The sequence below is a fragment of the Vidua chalybeata genome, chromosome Z (assembly GCF_026979565.1).
Source record: "Vidua chalybeata isolate OUT-0048 chromosome Z, bVidCha1 merged haplotype, whole genome shotgun sequence".
NCBI classification, from domain to species: Eukaryota; Metazoa; Chordata; class Aves; order Passeriformes; family Viduidae; genus Vidua; species Vidua chalybeata.
The window spans coordinates 41966324-41987247 of record NC_071570.1 but is presented as its reverse complement, the minus strand read 5'-3'; the positions used below and the strand labels follow the sequence as shown (position 1 = coordinate 41987247).

General features: G+C 51.0%; 1 protein-coding gene across 1 annotated transcript; it reads right to left on the bottom strand.

Annotated features, from left to right (window-relative positions):
- Positions 1 to 1636: 1636 nt before the first annotated feature.
- On the bottom strand, positions 1637 to 4682 carry LOC128781953 (eotaxin-like). The gene is made up of 4 exons (XM_053931998.1): positions 4559 to 4682; positions 3913 to 4039; positions 3608 to 3803; positions 1637 to 3293 (listed from the first exon to the last, which is right to left on the bottom strand). The coding sequence occupies exons 1-3, from the start codon at positions 4626 to 4628 to the stop codon at positions 3623 to 3625; spliced, it is 378 nt and encodes a 125-aa protein (XP_053787973.1). The 5' UTR covers positions 4629 to 4682; the 3' UTR covers positions 1637 to 3293; positions 3608 to 3622.
- Between the last annotated feature and the right edge of the window lie 16242 nt (positions 4683 to 20924).

The window sequence follows — 20924 nt, the reverse complement described above, 5'->3', positions numbered from 1 at the left end:
GCTGTTGGCACAACCCTGGAGCATCGTCTGCACCAGCTAATCATTTGGCCTGGGCTCAAGACTTTCTTGGCTGCACTGAGTTTTCTATCTCACCCGGCTGGTCTCTGCTGTCACTGAAGCCTTTCTGTTCCAGAGTGGCTGAGCTTTCCTAACTCTGCTCAGCTTGACATTGTTGCAACTTGGCTTCCTTCCCTGCAGACTGATTATATGTCTAGGTTTTTATAAATCCCTTGCCCACCTACTACTCCAGCACATGCTTCATCAGCACTGCCTTATGCAAACCTGGCACATAGCATCAGGTTTGCCCTGCCCAGGGGTACAGCTGTGTGAATTCCTTTCTGCTGCTTCACTGCTGCACTGCCTTAGACATTCTTCTTCACATCTCTTGTCCCAGCTGGGGTCTGTGGATTCAGCTCCTTTGTGAAGAAGAAATTCAGGCGCCCACTGAGTGCTGCAGGTTGCAGCTCACTACTTCTCACAGGGAATCTCCTTGAAGGTGTTTGCCTGGTGCCATCTGGCTGTAGCAGCACTGTGACCACCTGTTTCACACCTGCCTCGAGAGGCTCCCAGTAACCCTGCCACCTTGTCTTCCTGGAAAGCAGCATTCAGCAGTAAATCTGGAAGGAGAGTGCAAACACCTGTGTGTGTACAGGCACAGGCACATGTGGGTTTACATTTGTGCATCTGTACCCGTGCTCATGTGTGCCTTCCTGAGCAAGGGACAAGCTCCCGTGTGCTTCCAGACCGTGTTTTTTTGGTAAATTTTCGGGTAAATGAGAACACCGCCACTGGTATATATTTTTAACCTGTTTTAGCCTAATGCCCTCCTCGCATTTAAAGGGAAAAAGCCCTCCTGTGTGCTGTCTTCTTCCACAGCCACAGAGACACCAGAGCACATTTCACATGCTGGCTCGCTCCTGCCATATTCTCATGCTTAGCTGTCTGTGGTTGCAGATGTATTCATCTAGACCTCATTTCTAGGGAATTTTTATGACCATTTCACAATCCCCTGACACCACAACCAGCACAAGGAGTTCATCAGAGGCAGGGCCACTGGATGCAGTGTGTCCCCATCAAACACAGGGCTTCCTCTAGCCCTTCCACTGCACCCCCACCTGACTCCTTGTGTGCAGGTGTCAGTTCCCAGGCTTCCAGCAAAGCCCAGTCCAGAGCATAGCCTCATTAATAACATGTTTTATTGCTGTTATCCCAAAGCAGCAAGGAGCACAGAGCCCCTGCTTTGAACAAGCAGTGCACATCCAGATTGGTCAGAGTCAGAGGGACAGGCTCAGCCGTGAGAAAAGATGCTGTGTCCAAACCAGGGTTGTGCCCAGGGGTTCTCTAGCACCTCAGAATCCCTCACTGGGGGACAGATGAGCAACCAGGATGTCTCCACCTTGATGGGAAACACAGCTACAAGAGAGGGGACTTGCATTGCTCCCCTGTGCCAGCAGCTCCCAGCCCGAGCACCCTAGGAATGCATCGCATGGGAGTACTGCAAAATCCTAGACCTGGGAGATGATGGTGAGTGGGGCAGGAGAGCACCCCGCTATGCAGCCCTTCCCACCCCACCAAAGCCCATCACAACAATGAGAACAAATTAATTTGATTATAAAGAATATATTTTATTGCCACACATCCTGTCCAAAAGCCGGTCTGGCAGATGGGTGGGTGTTCACTGTGAGGGAGGAGACAGCTCAGCATCTGTCCCATACTCAGGGCCAGTATCTTGGACTTCACAGTTACTTTACACAGCCTTAAAATGATAGATCTAAATGCCCTATTAATGAAGCAGTCAAGCCAAATACGTACTTGGTAAAAACACTCAGCTATAAGCTTTACTCCAACAAACACACCGCCTGTGCTGATACTGTTAAGCTCTGCAAATACTATTATTTCATTTATATGATTTAATAGACTTTTACTGACCAAAGTCCACGTTCAAAATCTCTGCAAGCAGATAGCAGTGTGGCTCTAGCACAGCTTTTTAATTTGCTCTTTCTCAGCATGCCAGGGAGAGTGGGTTGCAAGCACAGGGAGATGCCATTTTCCCCCCAGCCCTGTCCCAGGGGTCTGTCCCACCTCCACTTTCAGTCTCACCTAAAGGTGTCCTCTACTCAGTGACTTCTCTCACTAAAGGTTTGGGATAGAGCAGCTCTCAAATGGCCGCAGCATGTCTACAGTGAATTTTACGAAATCTGCTATTCCCCCAGCTTCACAGCCTCACATGTGGTTTTCACCATATGGGCTTTTCAGATTTGGTAAATATGTATGAGAGAGTTGCTGGTGCTTTTTTTTTCCAGAAAACTAAGCATTTGTCTTAATAGTGTCTGAAACCCTGGCACAAGCAAAACCAGGGGAAAGAAGAGGGTAAAATTCCACTAAACCGAACAATTTGTTCTGATTTCATTGCAATTTTGTAGCCAGGGGAGCTAAAAGGGTATAATTCCACTAAATTGAACAATTAGTTCTGATTTCATGGGAATGCTGTACCTAAAAAAGAAGATGAAAAAAACAAAGAGATAAATTGTGGCTATCTTTATCCAAACTACAATGCAACAGTGTACCATAAAACATGAAAGATTAGAATAGCCCAGACACAGAGCCACACTGTTACCACTGTTGTCCCAAAGCTCTCCATCTCAGCTGCTATTAATTGCTCTGCAAAGAAGCACTCAGCAAGCAGCTCAAGTAGGACCACAGGACTTGGGACCTGCCTGGCTTCCCACGCCTTGCAAGCCAAGAAGGAGCAAAGAGATGAGAGGTAAATAAAATGCAGTCATTTGGTAGAAAAATAAGAGAAGCCTTCCAGAAAATCTGGTCTGCAGCATAAAGGCTATTTTGTGAATCAGAAGGAGACAGAAGTAAAGCCTTTCAGAAAGACTGAATGAAAGCACAGTTTTCAAATATAAATACAAATGTATAATATCCCCCAAAAAAGTCATAGGAAAAGCATCCATCCTGCTACACTAAATAACTCCCATTGAGTGGGAAGCATGTCCACTTCCCTCTAGAGGCCATGGCTCAGCTCCCATGCCCAGGTCCCCATTTATTTGGCCATGGGACAAGTGAGGACCTGGGTGCCTGCTTTGCTGAGAGCACCCAGGCACTGCAGGTGCTGGGGGATCTCTGTGTCAGGCATAGCAGCAACAAAGAGGTTGTGGGGCAGAGGGAATCCTCCTCAGCCTGCCCCATCCCCGCCCTGGGGCTGGCGGGTGGGTGAGTGTGTGGCTTGCGTAAGTCCATTGCCATTGCCAGGCTGTGGGTCAGTCACCAGTAGGAAGGCATCCATCCTAACAAAGGCAAGGAGGACGGGGTGAGATGGACAGAGTCTCAGCAAGATCATCCACCCCAGCTGGGGGCCATTCCCTAGTGTGCCCTGCCCTGCCCATCCCCAAGCATTGCCTTATCCTAGCAGCTCCAGAAACTAATTTAATTTCAAGGCAAGCACAACCCAGGAGAGAGTTGTTCCCTAAGTGCCTCTGTGCTCCAGCCATGGCTCTGACAGCTCTCCCAGGCTTTGCAGGAGCTGAATGCCCACCCTCCCACACAGAAGGATCTAGAATGGGGTGCAGCACCCTCACTCTACTCACGCCCCCTCACCTACCTCTTCAGGCCTGACTTAGACCCGCTGCCGCTTCTGCTTCTTGGGTCTGCCCCTGGAACGCTGGGTCTGCCCCTTATTATTCTTGGGCTTCTTGTCCTTCTCATTGTTGGCCTTCTTGTCCAGCTGCTGCATCAACTTCTGGATAGTGTCATCATTGGGAGAGACACAGATTTTCTTGTTCCTCTTGGTGATAAGCCTGGGAGAGCAGCAGAAAGATTTTCGGGGGGGGAGCAGAGGGAGGACAGGGAAGGGTTTGTCTGAAGCCAAACTGTTCCAAGTGGTCCTGGCCACCACGGGGTACTCACACAACAGCACGAAGGTAGCACCCAGTCTCAGGTCCCTGGAGGTGGTAGGATGTCATCACGCCACTGGGGATATCCTTCTTTAAAGAGCTGTGCTTCAGGCAGCAGTCCAAGGCTGAGCTTCCAATGCCTGTGAGCAAGGAGGGCATGTGAGATTTGGGATCATCAGTGAGTCAGGACACCTTCAGCACAGATTACCAGCTGACAGCACAGGGCCTGTGTCAGCACAGGGCTGACAGTCACAGGTTAGCATGATCCTGGGCACCACGTGGGGTTGGAAGCTCTGAACCCCAGTGCCCAGGTCAGACCTGGCCCCAGGAATACAAGGCACCGCATCCAAGTGTGGTGGCAGGGAAACTTGATGAGCTCCTTGAAAAGGTACTGAATCTGGTATTGAACCTCATTCTCCTCCTATTCTTTTCAGCTTGGGGTGTTGCTGCTCCAAAAGCCACATGCACACAGACACACTCCAAAGCTGAGCAAGCACTGCAAGTTAAGGCCCCAGGCACACGCACACAGAGCCCTACACACATCCACACACCCCACAGGCCAGTGCACTACAAACACCACCCTCTCCACCCGGTACCTGAGTATCCACACATCCTGCCCCATCCCAGCAGGAGCAGGCAGGAGGGCACTCGCCCCTCACCTTGAGCCTGGGTGATGAGGAGGGCGGCAGCCAGCAGTGGCAGCAGCAGCAGGAAGGGGCGGAGAGCCATGGTGCTGCCACAGGCACTGAGCAGGACAAGGCTTGGGAGCAGGACAAGGCTTGGGAGCAGAACACGCACTGCTGCCTCATGCTGAGGCTGCTCCTATTTATCCGGATTCCTTGCTTTCGTTTTTGGACAGCTTGGCAGGCAGCCCACCAGCCGGCCAAGAGCTGGGTGATGCAGAAGTAGAGGGTGGGGGATTCCTGTAAGCTGCAAGCCCCCCTTTACAGACATATCCTGTCTTGCTCCCAGCTGCCCATCACGGCATGAGGTGCCAGGTGGGGGACATGCTGGATACAGCTCACATCACAGCTAGATGAGTTTGTAGGTTCCAGTTTCCTACACAGTCTTAAAACCTGCCACTACCTGCTCTCAGAGAGTCAGGTGTTTATTCCCATGAAAGGGATCCTGGAAGGTGGCCAAGCCTTCAAAGAAACCATGGAGTCAACCTGTTTTGCTCCCAGTTTTGTGATTTGCTTCTAAGCCAAACCACCAACACAAATAATAGGTGAGAAGTGGCTCAGGGTGAGCCACACATCTTTCCCCTGAGCCGCATCTGTATCTGGCTGCCTTGAGGACGACCCCAGCTGAACAGAGCTGAATACAGCTCTAGGGCTAGGATGTGTGAGGGCCACACTGCAATGTGGCTCCGGAAAACAGCAGAGCCTATCATATTTTGGTGCTGATATCAAATTGTGGGGAGCTGGGGGTGAGTGGGGACCTTGACTAGCTGAAGGAATGTGCTGACGAGGATATGAAAACCCACAGCAGCATGACATGGCCCTGTGCAGGTGGACATAGCTGGACAGGTGGGGACTACATAAAAGTGAACCCAGAGAGCTGAACAGGACCCCACAGGAAATTCCTGTAGTGACAAAAGCCATCCAAAGAGATGGCCTTTGTTACTGAACCAAGCCCTGAGCAGCTACTGTGACACCAGTCCTGCTGTGGGGAAAGATTACCTGACATTTTTCAGGTAATCACCAGAGCATGGTCTGGAAGAGACCAAGGATGGTGGTTTCACAGCTGCTTTGGGCTACCTGTTCCAGTGCTTGATACATCCCCAAGTTGAAAACATTTCCCCCACCATTTAATTGGAATTTCTTGTGATGTGTCTGGTGTCGCTGCCTCTCACCCTGCTCCAGAGCCTCTCTGAGAAGAAATGATGTCCCAGCACCACTCCAGCTCTCCTGGACAACCCCCAGCAGCAAGAAGTCCCCCTTGCCATCCTTCTTCATGCACTGATAACAGCCCCTCTTCGCTCACCCTGGCCTCCAGCTCCTGCGGTCCCAGTGCTCATGTCAGCTGTGTCCTAGGAGCCCCAGTAGAATGGACAGCTCTCATGGGGTTTAACCAATGATAGTGGCGGTAAAACCCCTTTGAGGGCCCTGCTGCCTGGGAGCTGGGTTGTAATACAAGGACTTTCCACCAATTTCTGATAATGACCCTGATAAACAGCCATAAAGGACAATGAGTAGCCCAGGAGAAAACCAAAGTCCCAGCTGCTGTAGAAAGCAGAGCTGTGTAAGGTGCCCACTCTCTTGTTCCCCTCAGCAAGTAGAAGGCAACGATGGAGTCATGGATCACCAACAACTGCCAGCCAGGAGATACAGCTCCGCCATTCCTCTGGGACAGCCTGGGGCAGTGTGCCAGGGGTGCACTCCTGGGACTTCCTCCTTCCCTCATGCATGGACATCCCATTCAGGGGGTACCCACATACACAGATAGGGGAAGGCAAATCCTCACACACTTGTGCAACACAGAGGCTGCTGTGGAGTCGGCAGCAGAGCCTGAGGCAAGCAGCAGGTTGGGCAGTAGCAGGTTGTCTGCAGGTGCATCTCCCCAGGGTATTTGGCAGCATGGGGAAGGAGTTCCTGGAGGCATCCTGTGTGATGTCACCCATCCCCCAAATCCCAAAGCATTGGTGGCATAGGACAGGGCAGAAAAAGGAGAGCCATGCTGGTACTTAGTGCCCTTCCAGCCCTTACTTGTGCGACCTCCCCATTGGGAGCAGTGTCTGGAAGCTTGCAATGGAGCCCAGGGGAGCTCTGCAGTCCCAGCACAGAGCCCAGATTCCTTCCTTGCCCAGTCTATGTCCCACTAAGGCAGCAAGATCCTGGAAAGTCCCTGGCTCTCTGAGTGTTTTGAAGACACTGCAGCAGCAACCTCTGGCCAGAGGCCAGCCCCAATTACGGTCTGAGCTGCTGAGTAGAGTCAGGGCACGTGTTTCCCTTCCCAGAGGCATCCCAGAGTCTTTGGCAATTCCCTTTTGCTGTGACTTGCACCTCTAACAAAGCATCTGGATGAGCAGACTCTCAGTCTTTCCAGGGAAGGTGGTTGAAGAGGCTCCAGGAGGGAAAGGGCTACGTGGCAATTGCAGATGCATCTGCATGCTTGAGCAGCAGGACCCCTTGGAAATCAGTCTGGGGGTCCATGCCTTGTCTCCCCTTCTGCCTCCTTTCCCTCAGACCATCCCTCTTCACTCCTTCATCTTCATGTGCCTTACTCTGTCACCTGTTCCCCCAGCCCAAGGAGAAATAAGAGAGCTTCTGGCAATGAGAGATGAGTGAGCATCCCTGTTTGCAGGGATGACCGAATTTTGGGATACAGAGCAACTGACAGCGGGGGGGGGGGGGTGGTGGAGACATGGCTTTTTGGGGGTCTCAAACACCAGCAGACTCCAGCAACTGGCCAGGCACAATTTCCTGCACGTTACCCATTCCTCATTTACCTGGTCTTCTGCAGTGACCACCTTTTCCCATAGCTCATAGGTGCAGGATGGAGGCAGACACAGGGAGGGATACACAGCCAGGCAGGATGCCCTCTGAGGTGTCTCAGCTACAGAGAATCCCTCTCTGACCACAGGGTCTATGTCTGACACTGTACAGAGCCATTGCAACAAGGTTTTTTACAATGATGCCTCCAGCTCCCCCCATGCTCAGGCAGCCCAGCGCCAGCCCTCTGCATCCCTGTGGTATAGGAACCTCCACAGTGAATGAAGAGGGGAGGGTGTCCTAGGCTGGGACTGTGGTATCCCCACACACAGCATGCACAGAAATAGTGTGGGACTATAGCAAAGGTCACTTCACTGCCTTGCTCATGATCCCTTCCCAGGCAATAAAACCACCGTAACTCTCTCAAGCCTCCACCCCAAATGCTTCCCAAGTTTGCGCCCTGCACCAGAGCACCAGAACTTCAGGGCCTGGAGTTCATCTGTGGATTACTCCCCTGGTTTCTAGCATCACAATTTCCTAGCATCTTAACCCACATTGCCAGGAGATCAGTTCTTCTGAGCATTCAGCCCTCTTCTCATTCACACCTGGGCTGACCATCAGCACTTGAGAAGCCTCCAGCTCTGTCCCACTTAACCAGACTGCAGGGTCTTCTTCCCAGGCAGCTCAGGGCTGGGATCAGAGGTTCCTCAAACTGAAGGCATCAAGAGGGGCCAACCAATGGAACTGGGAATTTCCAAATCCTTGTGGATGCTGCCTCTAAGTTACAGTCACTGCTGACAGGAACAGGGTCGCACAGCTCAGTTCAACCCGCTGACCAGCACATTCCTTCCTGCAGAGGCCCGATTCCCAGGACCCAGCATAGAGGTAGCTTGCAAAGCCCAGCGTGGAAAATCCCCGTGTCTGGGAAGGGGAGCTAGCTGCCAGGCACAACGTATAGAAATGTCAAAGAGCAACACATTCCTTGGGATGCGGGAAATAATTGCTGGAAGCCGGCAGCACACGAGCCAGGCAGGCTGCCTGCTGATTGCTATGCCATCCCCAGCCTTCAGCGAGGCCAATGGGAAGAGCAGGATAAGCACAACATGCTGAGAAGGGCAAGGAAACAGCTCCTCGGGAGTGCAGGGGTGCTGAAGCTGGCTGGTCTGGGAGAGGGTCTTCAGCCTTGAAAAGTTTGCCACACACACACTCTTCATTTCCCCAGATGGAAACCTGATTTCCCAGCCAGGTGCAGGTTAACCTTTGGTTGCTAGCATGACTGCAGACTGGCTCAGTGGATTAAGGCAGGATGATGAAAATGTTCAGGGGTTAAGTGAACAGGATGAGAGGGACCTGAGCAGATCCTGCATCCTGGAACAGTGCTCTCTTTCCTCTGTGGGATGTGCAGTGCTGCACACAGTGCTTGCTCAGACCCAAAATCAAGGGAATGGGCAAGTTTTGTGTCCTCATGAAAAATACATGGTCAGCATTGCTCAGATCTCAGCCCCCCTGATCAAGGCACATGGGGTCCTTTGGACTGTGGCTGTTGTGAGTGTGCACTATGCCGCTAGAAAATACAGGGGAAATGGCTCAGAGCCTGTCCCTTTGTGGCATGGTGGACACCCCCATGGAGTGGCCAAGAATTGTGTTGGAAAGGAGATGAGGCACAGAGTGGGAGACACTACAAGGAAGAGAGGTTTAACTGTTTGCACAATCCTCCAAACACAGTGTCCCTCTCAGCTAGTCCTCATCCTTCCCACCAACCACAGGTACAAACCTATCTCTCCATCAATTCGGAAAGTACATCAATGCTCCATCCAGAAATCCTACAGGTCCTCATATGGAAGCGTAAAACTCAGTGGAAACTACTGGCACCAACCCAGCCAGTAGAAAGTGGAGATGTAAGAGTCATATATCCTCTCACGGCAGAGCGAGCAGCAGCTCCTGAAGCAGGGTATGGCATGTGCCAGCTGAGATGGAGCTCTGGGCAGTGGGAGATGGGTGGGTTGGACGGCACTGTCCAGGATGGATGCGTGCACTTTGTGCAAAGGCATTGCTCTGGCATGTGAATTCACAGAGACTTGAGAAGCTGCTGGGAAAAAAAAGTTGTCTGAGTGTTTTTGGAGAGGAAACTGCTCCTTCTCTCTTGGGGTGTTGGACTTTGGCACCAGGCAGAGCCTCACTGCAGACACCCAGCAGCCCGCTCTGCCCCACGCTTCTGGCACAAGCTCACTTCCCTGTGAGCTTGAACCAGAGGAAATAGCAGCTGACACATTCAGCGAGTTCATCAGTGGGGTTGGAGGAGGGCTGTGTGTGTGGAGACAGTGGAATTAAAGACAGCCAAAGGGAAATGAAGCAAAATATGGAGAAGGCTCTGGAGATTTTGCAGAAGACATTACAGCAAGCCATAAACTAGGAACTAGATATGCTTCAGCCATGACCAGAAAACTCCAGAGAAGGGCTCTGCTCCTTGTGGTGGCTCAGCCATACACCCCAGCCAAGGAAGCAGCTGCCAAATGCCCAGGCAGCAGGAGACAAGGCAAACAGCAGGGAGAAACAAAGAGAAAGGAGATGAAGCCCCACAGCAGGAGGATGTGTCAGGCACCAACACCAGGTGCAGACCCACCATGTTGCTTGCCCATTTCATGGGCCATGAGCATCAGGACTTGCCATCAAGGAGTACCAGTGCCAGAAGGGTACCTGAATAGTCGCTGGTCAAGCTGTTCCCAGCAGCCTGCATGGAAAGGAAACAGCAGCTGGAAGAGAGGGAAGTGGACAGGGGGGCTCTGGGAACTCAGCTATCCAGGGGACAATTCTCTTCCTTTGTGGATATAGCTCAAAGATAAGAAGTTACATACTCCAAGCTTAATTATAACTGGCAATGAGCAGTTGATTCAGAGCAGTGGGGCGGAGCAACAGAGCCTTCAGCACTTGGCAACAGCTGGCTCCAGCATGAGGCCAGCGCTAGAAGACATGAGGACTGACTTGAGGGTCATTTTGGCACCAGCCAAACATAATTTATACAGAGGGGACACCCTGCACCACCCAGGGGACCTGTATGATGCAGAGCAACCTCTTCCCAAGCACACACAGAGCAGGGACTGATCCAGGAAACACCAAGTACCTGGGGAGCCAAGACTGGGCATGTGACCTGGGCGTCACCAAATGGGTGTGTCTGGGAGGATGCAGGGGACACATGCCTAAACATGGGAAAGAACATTGTTTGGAGCTGGGACACTGCTCCAGAGGCCACAGCCAGCCAGCATCTGTGGTTCAGCAGGTGACTGCAGGCACCGTGTAAGGGGCTGGGAACAGTGCGAGGGGATGGAAATTCCCCTTGGGGATGGGGATCAGGCAAGCATCTGTTTACAGCAAGAGAAGAGCTGCAGGTGCAGAAGCCGTGACAGTAGCTGCCTGCCAAGGCCCCACAGATCCTGCAATGGCAGCTCTGGAAAAGTCAGCCAGACCGTTCGAGAGATTCTCTTTGACAGTATCTGGCTCAGGCATTAGGTCAAAGGGCAGACATACCATCATACCCACAATGGGCTGCATCCCAGTGCCTTAGCAGCAGAACAGACCATGCTTGCTGCAGAGATCATGGCTGCCAAACAGAGAATAAGTGCAGACCCCATTCAATGTCCTCCAGAACTGGCTGACTGTGGTCACAGGCACAAAGGAGAAATTGCCCACCGAGAATACCACAAGGGCTGCAGCCTCAATTTCCAACTGTGCAGGACTCTGCTCAGAGATTGACGATCCCTGTGATAGTTGCCAGTCTTGTAAACCCCACATGGTGCCCCAAGGCAAAGCTATGATGGCAATGAAGAGGTTTGTGAGACCAGTTGGTATGGTTGGCATTTATCAGTAGATAGGGAGAACAGCCTAAGGACAGGTTGCCCAGAAACATTGTGGATGCCCCATCCCTAGCAGTGTTCTAGGCCAGGTTGGATGGGGCTCTGAGCAACCTGGTCTAGTGGAAAATGTTCCTGCCCATGTCAAAGGGGTTGGAATGAGATGGTCCTCACAGAATAATTAGGGTCTTTTCCAACCCAAATTATTCTGTGATTGTATAATCCTATGCTGCTCTCTCCATTGCCTGAAGCTACCTCCCATGGAACAGCAGATCCCTTACACAAATACCACAGCCCCTGAAGGCCCTGAAGCCCCTCAGGACACAGCTCTGGCAGATGTGGCCTATCCCATTCCCTTTGGGTTTCTCTCTCCACTAAGCAGGGAGATAAGGCCAGGTCAAAATCTCGCCATGGATTTTCAGACATAAAAACTGTTCTGCCTGTTCCTGTCTCTTCCTGCTCTTAGGTTCAAGGCTGAGTTGGGCAGAGCATGTCCCACCAACAACTGGGGACAAGGGGGAATGGCTTCAAATGGAAAGATAGTTTAGATAAGATACTAGGGAAAAAAAAAAAAAAAAAAACTTTACTGTGAGAATGGTGAGGTACTGATACAGGTTGCCCAGAGAAGTTATGAATGCCTCATCCCTGGAGATGTTCAAGGCCAGCCTGGATGGGGGTCTGAGCAGCCTAGCCTAGTGGAAGTGGAAGGTGCATGGCAGGGGGTTTGGAATAAGATGGTCTTTAAAGTCCCCTTCCAACCTGTGCCATTCTGTGATTCTCTGAACTCACAGCAGTGGCCTCACCCTTCCATCACAGCCCTGGGGTAACAACCTTAAGTTAAAATAGGCTGATGAGCTGTTGTGGGTTAACCCCAGTAAGCAGCTAAACATATGGCTCACTCACTCCCTGCCAAGTGCAGTGGAGGAGAGAATCAGAAGGTTAGAAGTCAGGAAACTCATGGCTTGAGATAAAAGAAGATTTAATAGGTAAAACAAAAGCTGCATGCACAAGAAAAACAATATTAGGAATTAATTCACTTCATCCCATCAGGAGGCAGGTGTTTACCACTTCCAAGAAAGTGTTCATCATGCTGATGAAATAAATACTTCATCACGCGTGGTGGCTGTTTGGAACAACAAATGCTATAACTCCAAAAACCCACCCTTCCTCTTTTTTTCCCCACATTTTATTGCTGACCACAACACCACTGATATGAGGTACACCTCTGATCTGGTGGGGTCAGCTGTCCCAGCTGTATCCACTCCCTGCTCATGCATTCCCAAATTATAAGAACGGCATTGAGACTATGCAAACACTGTTCAGCAAAAACAAAAACATCCCTGTCTTATCAACACTGTTTTTGATCACAAATGTAAAACACAGCACCATATGGGCTATTATGAAGAAAATTTACTCTTTCCTGGAAAAAAACAGTACTGTCTTCACCACTGATTTGATACTATTTAGATTATGCTCATGACCCACACCACCCAATACCTCCTCATTAATTGTCTCCTCTCCCCTTTCCCATCCTTTGATTTATAAACAGGCATCGATCATTAGTCTGCTGGCCATCCCGGTGAAATATCTACAAAATGACCATTGAATTCACTTAGTCCATGACTTTGGGCTCCATCTCTTATGGTGGTCACTGGGGCAGGAGAGGGACTGTGTTGGGTGGAGTTACTGGCACCAAAGCCAGCTCAGGTGGGGTCACTGCTGCACTTGCTCTGCTTCTTGTGAGCCTCGCTCTCCACTGGCTCAGGGGGTTCCTGATACAGAAATTCCCACAACATGCAACTCAAATCCCAGGTTACCACAGTGCAAGGTGACAATTTCCACCCCTGGTCTCTCAGGGTGTAATACTGTGATGAACCCCTCCCCTCTCCTTGCCCCTGCTCTGCCATAGACTCATCCATGGGCCACAATCCCTTTAGGGGAGAGCCTTCTGTGATGTGCAGATACTTATGGCCCCAGAGGCTTCAAGGTGTTCCAGCATGGCCTCATCCATGGCCACAGATGCTTCACTGAGCACCTGCTGCAACATGGACAGACCCTTGGCCACAGACTCCTTGGTTTGCACCACATCCATACTCCAGGGGCTCCATCTACAGGTCACAATCCCTTTTCTAGGAGCTCACACTGGACTTACAGCCTGCCCAGTACAGTGGCACAGGAACAGCAATGATGCCCTGGCCATCTGCCAGCCCAGGCTCATTGGCATGGACGTTATCAGAATGTTCCCAGGCACAGCACAGGAAGGTGACAAGCTGCACAGCACTGCAGCAAACTGCTAAAGCAAAAAAGCAGCCACCGAGAAGCACTAGGGTCCAGTGTATATATATATATCCAGTATATATATGATACTCTAGAATCAGGCAAGCAAGCTCCATGGTAAGCACAGGAGCTCTGCCCACTGACAGCTAAATAACAATACAGATATAAATTCAGTCACAAAACACATAAACATATTCCAATCAAATCTGTCATTCTCTCAAACACTTTAAGCACCACACTGGGTGCCAAAAAGGCCTTTATCTCAATAAAACCAGTACATCTGCCACATGTTACATGAATGCCTTTCCATTCCATGGTTAATGCTTCACACTCCAATGATGCCCATGATGCTGTGGAAGCTCCAAGTAAGCATGAAATGCAAGAGCCAACCTTTTTCTGCCACTGAGGTCAAGATACAATAGTCAGGGAGATTTAATTTGATAGACATGAAAGATGGGAGCATCAGTTAGGTTCAGCCTGTCCAACCACAGGCCAGGAGCTATCATCAACATGATCAATCAAGTCCATTCCTCTTCTGTAAGCACAGCCCAGAGAGCCCTGGTGTCCTTCAGTATGTTCAGTATCAGTAATTTCAGTGCCAAAATAACCTGTACTTACAAAATGTGTGTCTGCCACAAATACTGGGGAATCACAAACAGGGCCTTGAAGCTGATGTGCCCTTCTGCACATGAGCATTGGGGGGGACTGATGACACCACCCAGCTTTGGAGTCAACCTTTCAGGAAAAAAATGGGATAAGTCAATGAAAAAAGGATGAGGAGGGACACACCTGAAGGATGGGATGCCATCCAGAGGGACCAGGACAAGCTCTAGAAGTGGACCCATGGGAACACCATGAAAATTGACAGGACCAAGTGCTGCTGCTGCACCTGGGTCAGGGCAGCCCCCGGTACCAGCACAGGCTGGGCATGACCAGACCCAGAGCAGCCCTGCCCAGGAGGGCTTGGGGGTGCTGTGGGTGAGAGGCTGCACATGGCCCGGCCATGGCACTCACAGCCCAGAGAGTCAAACGTGTCCTGGGCTGCATCCAGAGCCCCGTGGGCAGCAGGGCAGGGAGGGCATTCTGCTCCTCTGCTCTGCTCTGCTGAGACCCACCTGGAGCACTGCATCCAGCTCTGGGCTCCCAGCATGGGAGGGACAGGGACCTGCTGGAGTGAGCCCAGAGGAGGCCACCAAGATGATCAAAGGGATGGAGGATCTCTCTTATGAGGAAAGAGCTGGGATTTTTCAGCCTGCAAAAGAGAGGGCTCCAAAGAATTGTGGCCTTCCAGTACCTGAAGGGAGCCTACAAGGAAGATGGAGAGAGACAATGTACAAGGGCATGTAGTGATAGAACAAGGGACAATGGCTTCAAACTGAAAGAGAGTAGGTTTAGGTACGATATTTGGAAGAGGGTGTTGAGGCCCTGGCACAGGTTGCCCAGAGAAGTTGTGAATGCCCCATCCCTGGCAGTGTTCAAGGCCAGGTTGGATGGGGCTGTGAGAAACTTGGTCTAGTGGAAGGTGTCCCTGCACGTGGGGGAGGCATTTGGAGTGAGATGATCCTTAAGGTCCCTTCCAACCCAAACCATTCTATGATTCTGTGCTGCTGACTCATATCTAAGCAAGAACTTCCATTTATGGCACCAGGGAAGCTTTAAGAGATGTCTCTAATGGGGTAGGAGACTGGTGTGCTGCCTTCAAAGGCACCCAAACACAGTGTCCCACCAGATTCATCCCATGACAATATTCATCAAGCCCATTTGCCATGTCGAAGCTGCAGGGCCAGGCCAGAGAGCTGTGAGCAGTTCTCCCTCACTCTGTTTAGCCATGGAAAACAGTTTGTTCCCCACAGTAACTGTGATGATGAGCTCTCTGATGGGAGTGTTTGTTTTCATGACAAACACTCCACAGAAGAAGAAACATCAGGTACAACTTCCATATAGTATATCACAAGGAAATCCTACAATGGGCAGCTAGCCATTTGTGGAGATGGGAGAATATTTCCAAATCCCCAGACAGCCTGAGGCTCCTCAGGTGGTGCCACCAGGTCAGAGATCAGGATGAACCTGACCCAAATGTCAGGGGGGACAGGAACCCTGTCCTCCCAAATCATGAGCAGCTTCTTAATCCACAGGACAAAGCTGCCCTGGAAAGAGGATCTTACCTGGAAAACAGTGAGGAAGCTGGCATCTCTCCTGAAGAAGAGCCCAAATCTTTCCTCTCAAAACTGGAAAGATGAAAGACAAATCTGCTTTGGCCTATCTGGTACTTTCCACAGCCCAGAGCTGCTCTGTCTTGATGGACTGGTGTGTTCTGTCTCCATCCTTGTCATGTGTCTCCAGAGCCTTGGCAGGCAGACACTGTCAGGAGGTCACCCAGCTTCTGGCCCTACAGTTCTTCCCTTGCTGTAAACAGCCACTCACGTGATCCCCAGCCCCAAAGGGAATTTCCATCCCCTCGCACTGCTCCTGGACCATGACACATTGCCTGCAGCCACCCACCAAACTCCAGAGCTCAGCTTCTGGCTGGCTCAGTGTTCCCCCTGAGGGCTGGTGGGTGCCTCTTCTCTTCTGACTCCCCTTAGCAAACAGTTCAGTGTGACATATGGAGCCCTTTCCCCTTTGTTGAGGGTGATGGAGGCAGTGTGGTGGTCTCAACACATCCAGAGCTGTTATGGCATGGTCCCACTGGACAGAGGAACATTCCTGTGCCTTCCAAGCTGGTCTGTTTCTGGTCGCCCAGCTAATGGGTATGCCTGAACCCAGCTAATGGGTATGCCCCCCAGGGGGCCCCACACTCTGCACTGAAGATCCAAATCCACACTTTAGGAACAGGGGTCTTCTTCCTGCCTCCCCTATGGGTCTTGCCCCGACACTTTGGTTGCAGAGCAGACCCTACAAGTTGCAGGAGTCTGGAGGAGCTCAAGGTTGCCAAGATGAGATTTAGGCCAGATTATGCCCCATGTATCCCACAAGTAAGTGACTGTGGTTGTAATCAGGATAGGAATTTTGTACTCCAAGAAAGATCACAAGGGTCATGGCCCTAATTCCCATCTGCACAGGGCTCTGCTCCAGTGTTGAAGGTCACTGTGATAGTTGCCAGCATTGCAAAACAGCCTCCCTGGAGGGAGAGTGGGAAGATGTACAAACTAGCAGCAGAGGACTGTGTGCCACTGCAGTGTCGAAAGTTTTGGGGATGTTCCTGCTCTCCTTGAATTCACCCTGTGCTCCCTCCTCTGGAAGCAGGACTGCCAAGGGGTCCGCAAGCCCAGAGCCCATTCCCCTGCTGAGCTGCAAGCCAGCTGCCCAGAATAAGGACATTTGCACTAAAATCCTGGGAAACCACACTTGCCTTCCCTCCTCACTGCACAATGTAGCCGCCCTTCATGATACAACAGCCAAAGCTTTGTGGCCAGAGATGGAAACTCAATGTTGGAGAGAAAACCCAAGGCAGAAGAGGCAATGAGAAGTGTTCAGAACATCTCCTTCTGCTTCTGGATGGGCATGATCAAAGGGTATGGTTATCCACGATGCTGGCAGTGTTGTGCAGTTTAGAGCTCTAGATAGGGAGCTTCAAACCCCCGTCCCCCAGACACACACACCCACACCCCAGTTTGTCTCATGAAATGGCCCCACATGCTTTTTTGACAGCAGAATTTCCTTTGGAGCACTACCTGTATTTCCCCTTCCAAACAGCAGGACCCCAGCAGTGCCACATCTACCCTTGCTGGAGGGGTGAGCGCACTCAGGAGAAGGAAATGAGGATGCAATCTTCAGCACAGCTACACCCCATCTGACAGTGTACCCTGAACACACCTGGTGTGAGAGACTCCCTCCCTGCTACTGCAGAAGTTGTGTGACCACCTCAGCTGCCTCACCCTGTGCCAGGACAGCACCAGCACATGTAAAGATTGGGCAGATTTGGGCAGCAGGATTTGGAGTACAAATGCAAAGGTGCTTGAAAATACACAAGATACTTCACTCTCAAAAGAAGGACACTGGTACAGAGAGACATCCAACCACACACCTCTGCCTGTTTCCAGCTTCTCATGAAAGTAAACTCTGTTCAGGAGACCCCAACAGGATCCCAGCATACCACCATCAGCCCCATGATACTAACCCAATCTCCTCCCAATCTCTCACTAAGTGCCTTTTCACCTTCCATCCCCATGATGTTAGCTTCTCACTGCCTGGGATAATAGATCTTCCTGGAAACTAATGAAATTTCCAATTGCCCACATATCACAGGGAATTAAACATTAAGCATTTCTTATGGATAATGAGCCTGAGTGGAGTGCACAGCTGAGATCGCACACAGCCGCCTTGGCAAGAGCTCTTCAAAGATAAGGGTAATGCTCCAAACATCCAAGCAGCTCATGGAGGTCAAGTTGTTCTCCCTTCCCACTTGATGTTATCTGCCTTGGGATCTGCTGGGTCACACAGAGACTTCTAGAAAAAAATCTGTCTTATTTAAAAAGTTTTGATTTTCAGAGACATCCTGCAGCTTGGGTGAGTGCTGGGGACTAACTGCCTCACCAGACACATGCACCATCTTTCTAGTCACCCCTGTACCCCTGTCAAATACTGGCATAACATTTTCTTCTAAATCTTCTGGAAATTCCCGCTGTCCTGAGGCTTGACTGGTGCCTGTCCTCATCATGTTTTGCTGAAACAGACATTATATATATACACTAAAGAAAGTGATGTAGGACATTAGAAGAGCTTTTCTCAGGGGAGTGCAGCCTGTCTCCAGCATTGTACCCCAAAACCTCACTTTAAGGACCTCCCTGAAACACTGTGCTGGGTTCATCCACCTCCACCACAGTCCCTGGACTGTGAGACACTCCAGAGTGCTGGCCTTAGGCTTGCCAAAAAGACTACAGCTGGTGAACCTGCTGCCCAGGCCCACCCCAAGCCCACTGGGGAATAAGCAGCATCCCTTGTGGGTCTCCATGAAGGCAGCAACACTTCCTGCCCCAAAGCAATCGCAGTGGTCTGTGATCTACACTGTGCAGGGCTAAGACTGAGCAACCTACTGTCTCCTCCAGCTTTAAATACCAGCCCATTTAAGCAGAAGCCCAGACAAACATGGAACAAGGGGAGATGTGGTACCCTCACCTTCTTCTGCCCTCACTTCCCAGCCAGGGCTCTCTTGCCCCTCCCTCCATGGATGCCAGAACATCAGCTGGGCAAACACACTACCTGCTCCCTTCTCCCACACCAAGGATGCCCCCATAAAGAGCTGTCCTTCCAGTCCCTTGGCACTAAACTCTACACTGCAATTTCTGGGAAGCTTTGGATCTCACAAATATTTGTCCCACTTCCCCAGCTTGCCAGCTGCCCAGCCGTTCCTTTCCATTTGAGCTAATCACAGAGATTAAGGCAAAGACCCAGCCTGGAAGGTTTGCAAACAGTTCCAGCCTGTTTCTGCAAGCAGCTTTTGCAGTCACACTCAGGCACAAAAGCACATGGGCTAATAAACACTGTGGCATCTGTGAAGGGAATTCCCAGGAAGGGCTCAATGCTAACCCAGACAAGTTAGCCACCAGCTTGGGGACACTGCAAACCATAGGGTGACCAGGCACATGCCCTTCAAAGGGGAAGAAAAGGGAGACAGCAAGGCTGGGGGAAAGATGCCCAGAGCTGTCAGAAGGGATTCATGTCCATAACACATCTCACCTGGGCCCCAGCATCTTGTGTCCCCCCTGCAGCTCTGCCTAACTGTCCCCTCCATCCTCCCGAGCACATTAACACACTCACCCCTCAGGGAGGGGCAGCCCACCATCCTCCAGGGCTCAGTGGAGCTGAGCAGCCAGCTCAGGGCAAAGCAGAGTCTTCAACACAGTCCTTCCAGACAGATTCCCTTGTCCTTGTTCTGCTTCCTGCCTAGAGGCAGCAGATGCTGCCTCTGGTTGTTCATTATTCAATCGACCCCAGATTTTGCAGCCTTCAAACCCCTGTGGCACAGAGACCCCAAGCCAACTCCACAGAGAAGCCATCCTGCATCCACCCAGCTGTGTGCTGAGGCTTCTACAGCCTCCCCCGAGTCAAAGCCTCTGTCCCTGTCAAAGGAAACAGGCTGTCCTCTTTCTCCTCACAAGCTTGAGAGTTCTCTCTGGACCCCCAGACCATCTGTATGTTTCCCACTCCATAAAGCAAGCAGCTTGCACCTGGCCTCGCTGTGATTGCACAAAGAAAGAAGGGAGTGCAGCCATCTGGGGTTCCTGATGGACTGCAGAATAGGATGATCAGTAGAGAAACATGACCCCTGAGTCCTGAGGTACAGATACAAGTGTGAGTTGGGGAGGAAAGAGAACATCAGCACTCCTGTAAGAGGGACTTGTGGTTGAAATGTGATGTCTTCCCCCAGCATGGTGCAGAAGGTCCCCCAGTATTGCTGGTTTTGGGGTGAGGGAGACACTTCTTTGGGCAGTTTGCCTGTAAGAGCATAACAGTGGAGATAAAATGCCTGATGCCCACGTGCTTTGGGGACACAGAATGAGTGATGTGTCGACACCAGAGCTGGAGCAGAGCTCACAACCCATTTCCTGCCAATGCAGGGACCCAAACAAGCCTGACAAGCTCGTGATGTTGAATGGGGAGGTCTGCCCTTCTCTCCTTCCTCTCCCTGCCCAAGGGATACTAGACCCCTCACCCTCCCCAAGGCCAGCACAACACAAGGCTGGGGGAATTTACATTTGGCCTTGATTGCAGCCAGGACCTCCCCTGCCTGCCCGTGGGTAGCTCTGAAGGCCAGCAACAGGCAGTGCTTGTGCTGCTGCCACACACGAAGCTCAGGCTAAGCACAGCTGGATTTTGGCAGGGCACAAGGTGACCAGAGATCTTGATGACCCAGACGCAAGGACCCCAAGTGCCCTATCTGTGGTGTCTCAGATACAGAAGATCCCAACTCCTCTTCAGCTCGTCCAGCTGTTCCCTGTGTGATGTCTTCCAGGCATGAAAACCCAAAGTTTTGCCGGTAATACAAACAGAGCAACTTGGACTCAAAACCTGGTCAGTTCAACCAGAAACATTGCTCAGATTTAGAGGGGAGATTTTGAGACAAACAGCTTAATTAATTAAAGGAACACAATCAGAGGAAAAAAAAACATTATAAGTACTTGAAATTGGTTTTTTTTTTCCTATTTTTCTTATCTTCCCCCCCGCCTTTTTTTTTAGTAAGAATGTTCCTGAAAGCCATATGGGTGAAAGTTGAAAATCACGGGTTTTCCAGTCAGGAAAGCTTCCAGAGGAGCACTGAGGACCCTAGAACGACCATGGGACATTGGGAACCCCCAGCACAGATGAATGCCCTCTCCCTGTGCCATGGCAAGATAGACAACAGTTTCTTGCTAGCTGGAAGGACAAAATCATCCCAGAGAATCACACAGACATGATCAAATAGAGTAGCTTTTTGGGTTACTAATTGGCCATGCATAAGGGGCAAGCAAGAATAAAAGTAGACA

Excerpts from the sequence above, each read along its gene's own strand:
- LOC128781953 (XM_053931998.1), bottom strand. The coding sequence starts at position 4,628 with ATGGCTCTCCGCCCCTTCCTGCTGCTGCTGCCACTGCTGGCTGCCGCC. Across the intron at positions 4,040-4,558 it reads CCTCATCACCCAGGCTCAAG|GCATTGGAAGCTCAGCCTTG; the intron begins GTGAGGGGCGAG and ends CCTTGCTCACAG. Across the intron at positions 3,804-3,912 it reads TGCTACCTTCGTGCTGTTGT|GCTTATCACCAAGAGGAACA; the intron begins GTGAGTACCCCG and ends CTGCTCTCCCAG.